Source organism: Myotis lucifugus, unplaced genomic scaffold, assembly GCF_000147115.1.
Source record: "Myotis lucifugus unplaced genomic scaffold, Myoluc2.0 scaffold_144, whole genome shotgun sequence".
NCBI lineage: Eukaryota > Metazoa > Chordata > Mammalia > Chiroptera > Vespertilionidae > Myotis > Myotis lucifugus.
This window is the reverse complement of record NW_005871192.1, coordinates 3,230,625-3,236,774: the sequence shown is the minus strand read 5'-3', so window position 1 is coordinate 3,236,774 and position 6,150 is coordinate 3,230,625. Positions and strand designations below refer to the sequence as shown.

The following is a 6,150-nucleotide window of genomic DNA, read 5'->3' as shown; positions in this document are numbered from 1 at the left end:
GTTACCTGAGAATTCAGTCCTCAATTTAATAGTTTCAAAACTTTTGTCTTCAATTCACCAAAGGACCACCAGATTTGGGGGGAATGGGTCATTCTACCAATACTGAGAAGAATCGTTCTTTTTGTAGATAGCTGTTGTTTCTGTCTGTCCATAACTGCCTCCCTTCCCTTGCAGAACTGTTCTTCTCCCATCCACTTGCCAACTTCGATTTTGAGTCTGATGGAGCTGCCAATCACAGGATCTAATCATGTGGCCACAAGATGATCTTGATCTGGCCAAATATAGTAGCTCATTCCTCCAGCCCCATTCATTGGTTCAAAGGAATGAGACACGATGTGATGGGCATGTGTCCCAAGATGGATTAAACTTTCTCTTGGGTTGTTGCTATTTGGAGCTAGATGAGAAGGGGCGTGCCTCTCGGATAACGAACGCTGGGGAGACATGAACATGAATCAGCCAGCAGCCATACAAAGTACATGGGCATATTACCAAACTTGGAAGGCTACTCAAAATATTTTTAAAATTATTTTATTATGTTGGCATTTTGAGTGATTTTTTTAAATCCCTATAATTTAGTGCTATAATTTTTATTTTCAATTTTAAAAAACCTAACAGGCCAATTAAACTTTTGAGGTAATTAAGTATATAGGACAACTTATATAAAGTTTGCACAGAATAGTACAGATTGAAGTGGGAAAAACTTCACAGAACTGAGAGATATTAGTTTAATCTTAAATGATTTGGTTGAACAGAGAAATACAATGACCACATTTTGTGCAGAAAAGGAGGCAGGCAAGAAGGTCAACTTGACGGGAGCAAGAAGTAAGCGTCGGCAGACAAATAAGTGGGCCAAAAACATAAGATTCATCTCTGAGAGTCTTTTTTTTTACCTCAGAGAGGAAGAGAGAGGAAGAGAAGGACAGAAACATCAATGATGAGAGAGAATCCTTGATTGCTTCCTTCTGCATGCCAGAATCGAACCTGGGACCCTTCAGTCTGCAGGCCTACGCTCTATCCACTGAGCAAAACTGGCCAGGGCCATCTCCCAGAGTCTTGAGACTAAGGGAGGAGAGGACCCAGCATGGAATTGAGGTAAAGGGTACTAGAAAGGGAGCTCCTGCCCAGAGGCAGGGAGTGGGGAGAAGGAGGACTGGAGTGAGGGAGCCTTGTAGCAGACATATGTGCACTAGACATATTTACATGCCACACTGGCTTCTGTCGATGTGAGCAAACTCTGTGTGTGCCCTACACACCCCCCTCCCCAGCACCTGGTTAGACCTGAGGTGGAGATAGGACAGGGCCATCTGAATGTTGACCAATGGCTTAGCATGGCCCTGGAGCATAGGGCCTTTCCCAAGCAAGGAATCCTGGGCCAATCCTCTCCTCTCTTTTTCTGCCTCTGGCTTTTGCCCTCTCTCAGGAGATCCAGAGGGAAGTTTCTTGTAACTCATGAGCTGATCTAAGTTACAAGGTAGACTGTAGGTCAGGGTTGCCAAATAAAATACAGGACAGTTCAATTTTGAATTTCAGGTAAATGACAATAACATTTTTTTAAGTATAAATATGTCCAGGTAGTGAATGGGATATACTTATACTGAGAAGTTATTTGTTCATTGTCATCTCTGGGATTCAAATTTAACTGGTTGCCCTGAGTTTTTTATTTGCCAAATCTGGCGACCTTGCCAAGAGCCCTTTTGCAGCATGTGAAAATGAAGCATGCGGGGCGAAGCAGTGCGGATCTCTTCTTTTCCGCCCTGAAGAGGAAGGCAGTCCACCATCTCTGATGCTGGGAGTCTAGGCTCTGGTGCTGCAGGTGTGTCTCCCGTCCTCTCTTTGCTGGAGCCCTACCGAGCTATTGGACAGCACCCACTGTTCCATCTGGGGAATCTTGGCTGCTCAGTCTCCCCTGACCAGACACACAGAGGCTCATCATTAGAGGCCAGACTGTAACTGTGTTAGACTGCTGGGTTCCAATCCCAGCGGGTCCAGGGGTCCCCAAAGGTGTGGACGGAGTCGGCGAAGAAGGAATGACACGAAGACAGCCTTCAGTTGATCAGCAGCCTAGTCAGGACCTATAGCCAGGATCTCCAGCCAAAGTTCTGGTCGGAGTTCTGGTTAGGAACTGATCAGGATCTGATGAGGATCTGATGTTTATTGTCTTGTTACATCCGTATTTATACCAGCCGATTTTAATCCTGTCAATTTCTATTACAAAGGTTAGGGCGTTTCTTATCTCCATTCCAGGGAGTAAAGATTATGTAGCTTAACTACCCGCCTGGCACTTAATTAAGGGGTTGTATCCCCTCCCTAACCTCAGGGAAAGATCCCCACCTGGGGAAACAACCTTTCTCGGAGAGGTGACCTTGCTTAAAACACATGGCGCTAAAGGGAGCAAACATATTAAGAACAGTATTCTATATATGCCAGGTCCCTTGAAACATATGCTGTGCAGATGTTTCTTTCCTGAAGCAGCAAGGATGGACCAGCTCCCGGCAAATTCCCCCTTTTTTATTTTTTAAATGATAGCGCATGCAAATCAGTGGCCACCTCTCAGATTGGGCTGTTTAAGCCTCGGAAGAAGACTGGCAAGCAATGACAATAAGCATAGCTATAAACATAGTGGATGAAGCGCACAAGGAGCCCTGTTCCTTAGGAGGTTGCCGGCCTCTTCAGTCAAGAGATTTCAGCTATCCTCAAGTCGGTGGTTTGATTGTCTTTGTTGGTCTGGCTAGTGGGCGGCGTCACTGGCAATGGGCTTCCCGAAGTGTCAGCGAGTTGAAGGGCAGCATCAAAGGGTCCATCACGGCCATGCTTGATGGTGGTGTTGGTGTCCAAGGAGGAGTAAGCTGTGTCCTCTGGGTCAGCTGTTATGGAGGATGGAGGGTAGTAGAAAGAAAAAGAAAAGAAAGCAAAAGAACTACAAGGCATGGAAGTGTTTAGAAAAAAGAAGGAGAAGAAAGGGAAGAAGGCAGCATCCTGACACAGCCCTTTCCTTCAGCTGCCCCTTTCCCTGTGGTCCAAGGTAGAAATGGGAAACAAGTCCTGTTGCAGTGAGAGGGCAGCTGCTGTCAGCCAGTCTCTGTCTTTACCTGGGTCCTGATCTGAGCTGGGCCAAGTCTCTTTCTGTTATCTGGGTCCCGATCTGAGCTGGGCGTGGGAAGCGGGAAGCAGCCATGGGGGCAGGAGACCTCCCTCAGAAGGGGCGAGTGTTCAAGCCCCTGCATAGTTGGGGGGGTGAGGATCTGTACCCCACCTTTGTTGACCCCCAAGTTCTCTCCAGCCGGCCCCTCTGCGACTGTGCCTGTCTTAGGTCGTTCCTCCCTGAGGAATCTTACCCGTCTTTGACTAACCAGCCATCCTCCGGGCCAAGCAGAGTGATGTGAGGTTCAGTTCTGTCTCCTTGGTAGCCTACGCCCCTGTGGCCTCCACACCAAGCAACTGCCTTGGGATCCCCTCGCCTGCTGGCGGGGCCCTGACATTGATCACGTATCTTGGGGAACCCAGGTTTCTTCTCCAGGGAGGGCCCAGCTCACACCATTGGGCGAGAGACAGATCCATGCCACCATGAGGCTTCAACCTCAGCATGAACAGAGAGCTCAGGCAACAGCTATGGGCAATTGGATTGTAAGAAGAGGGTCCCTCTTGACATGAGGGTAAGAGGGGCCAATACAGGACAAAGGAGAGTCCCGGGACAGGGCTTTCTCAGCCCAGGATGTCAGGCTCTTGGCACAGGACAACTCCACGTATGGGGCATATACCAAACACCCCTAGTCACGGCATAAAAGGGAGGTTCCCTTCCTGGAACAGTAGGGTAGGGAGATTCTAGAAAAGGCTGTGTTCAGGAGAGAAGGAGAAAGGCCAAAGAACCAGCAAACAAGTAGTTAGATTTAAAAAAAAAGAAAGAAAAAGGAAAAGGAAAGGAGATGTGGGGCAAAGCTGGGACATATGGAAAGACAAAAAGGAGGCACATGTGATCCTCCCAATGGACAGGTTGTTCCAGCTCAGGGCTGGACATCTGCTGCAAATGGGCACTGGTCAGGTGTACTAGGGTGAGGCGGAGACGGGGGGCGGTGAGACATAAGGTTGGACTAGATAGTCTGGAATCCACTCAGGTGAGTCTGCGTCCTGTGGAAATATACAAGCATATCCTCTCCCCCAGGTTAAAGGTACATCAGGTCCCTTCCATTTTCCTGTAAGTAAGTCTCTCTATTGACGAGGGCTTTAGGTTAATTCACTTATTTCCAAAGACTTGTTTGTAGACTATGCAGCAACTTTGTTGTCTTTCCTATATTCAAAATCTGCAAATTCCCTGCTCCCACGACCTCCTCTGAATCCACTACAAAATCCTTGAGGGGTGGTGGAGGTACAAGCTCTACCATCACCACGCCCTCAGCCACCAAGGAAACCAAGACCTCCTCTGCCTCTGTACCCCCCCAGGCCTCGGTTTGGATGAAGTGGGATTCCAAATGTTTCAGCATTTAATCTTCTTTCTTCAGCCCAGGTCGGTCTCCATTCTCTATTATAATCACAAGAAATGTTATCAAAGAAGGATTTAGTTTTGTCATAATAGCAATTAGGTCCAAGTGGATCTTCTTCATCTGCATTTCCTTCACTGTTTTGAGTATCAACACCTGAGTCTCCTTTATCTTCACCATTTATAGGCTTCTCCTGTTTCTCAAGTTTATCTTCAACTTCCAATTTAAGTTTATTATGAAACTCTCTGTCAATTTCCTCCTTGTTAAATGGTGCATTTGCACTTTCAAAGTCTTTCTCAAATTTCATAGGACCATCTCGCCGAATACCAAATCTTCCCCTGCCACCTCGATGACTCCCACACCCTCTCCTTGGAACTGAAAGAGCACCTGGAACTATTTGTCTCTTGCTATCATTTCTAAGTTGCTCATTTTCTGGTCTTGAAACTTTGTGTATATCAGCTCGCCTGTGCTCTTGATTCTTTATTGCTTTTTGGCTGGTAGATGGTAAAGGCCTGGTTGATACAGGGCTCCTTCTCCCAACAGGTGCTGGAGCAGGTAAATGGGCCGAGGCAGTCTCTACTGCTTGTTCCATGGTAGGGCTTTTTCTCAAAGGATCTAACTGAGGGCTTGAACGACCTTGAGATAACTGTGTTTTTACAGATCTTGTATCCTGTGTAAAGGCAGAACCAACTGCACTACTTTGGGACAGGGTACCGCTGTTTGATGTTTCTGTTCCAAAGGATGTCAAGGAGCTTCCAGCAACACCAACAGCACCAAATTGCTGCTCAACTAATGAACTTGGACTGAACTGACTGTACATCGACATCCTGCCAAAAGGTCCATAGGAACCCACTGACTGGAATGAAGAAGTAGATGAGCCTAGTGAAGACTGAACGATAGCTGGGTCCTGAGGCAAAGAACATTGTGGTTTTGGCGGCTCACAAACAGTGAGGTCTTTAATATCACTTCCACGGAATATAATGTATTCAAAGACTTCATCTCGAGGTGGTATTGGATAATCTGTTTGTCTGTCTTCTGTACCAAAGGACCGAACTTTGGCGAGAGCTATGGTGGAGTTCTCGGTGTCGATGGTGTAGAGTATGCCCTCGTAGCGGATCTCCGCCTTGGAGATAAGGCTGATCTTGCTGCTGATGTATGGGGTGTCCCCACTAATGGCGCCACCACCAGCTGGAGAACCTGGTTTAGGCTTCCTTTCCAATTTAGGGAGCCTGTTTTGAATGGGAGGGCCTCTCTCCTCTCTACTGACTGGAAAGGAACAATGATCATGTTTATGATATTTATTCTCCTTCCGATCAGTAGGCATAGCTAAATTGCTCTTAGATTGAGCTGGAGACAATAATGATGTGTCTTCTCTAGGTGGATCCGAGGGACTATTTAAAGTTTGAGAACGTTCAATAGTTTCTGCCTCTGGTGCCAAGTTGCCACGAATTAAATTCCAGAGGGAAAAGGCATTTTCCGGGACCTTCTGGTCCTGCGGATAGAAGGTGTGATAATTCATAAATTGCTCTCCTATTTTAGTCCAAGTTGTTAAATTAACAGTTCCATCCTCAGGAACCCATTGACATGCATATTCTATAAAACTTTCTATCTGACTGGGAGTAATCTTAACTCCTCTGCTAGCAAGCAGAAAAAAATAAAAGATTAATACAGAGTC

General features: G+C 46.6%; 1 protein-coding gene across 1 annotated transcript in view; it reads right to left on the bottom strand.

Annotated features, from left to right (window-relative positions):
- Window positions 1–4,272: 4,272 nt before the first annotated feature.
- The window catches only part of LOC102417622 (protein LSM14 homolog A-like), a 7,502-nt gene continuing 5,624 nt past the window's right edge, over window positions 4,273–6,150 (bottom strand). Inside the window, exons 2-3 of the mRNA XM_014460874.2 lie at window positions 5,112–5,663; window positions 4,273–4,934 (exon numbers count right to left, since the gene is read on the bottom strand). Coding sequence (XP_014316360.1) covers window positions 4,390–4,934; window positions 5,112–5,663 — 1,097 coding nt within the window. The 3' untranslated portion in view covers window positions 4,273–4,389. The remainder of the gene's footprint in view (window positions 4,935–5,111; window positions 5,664–6,150) is intronic.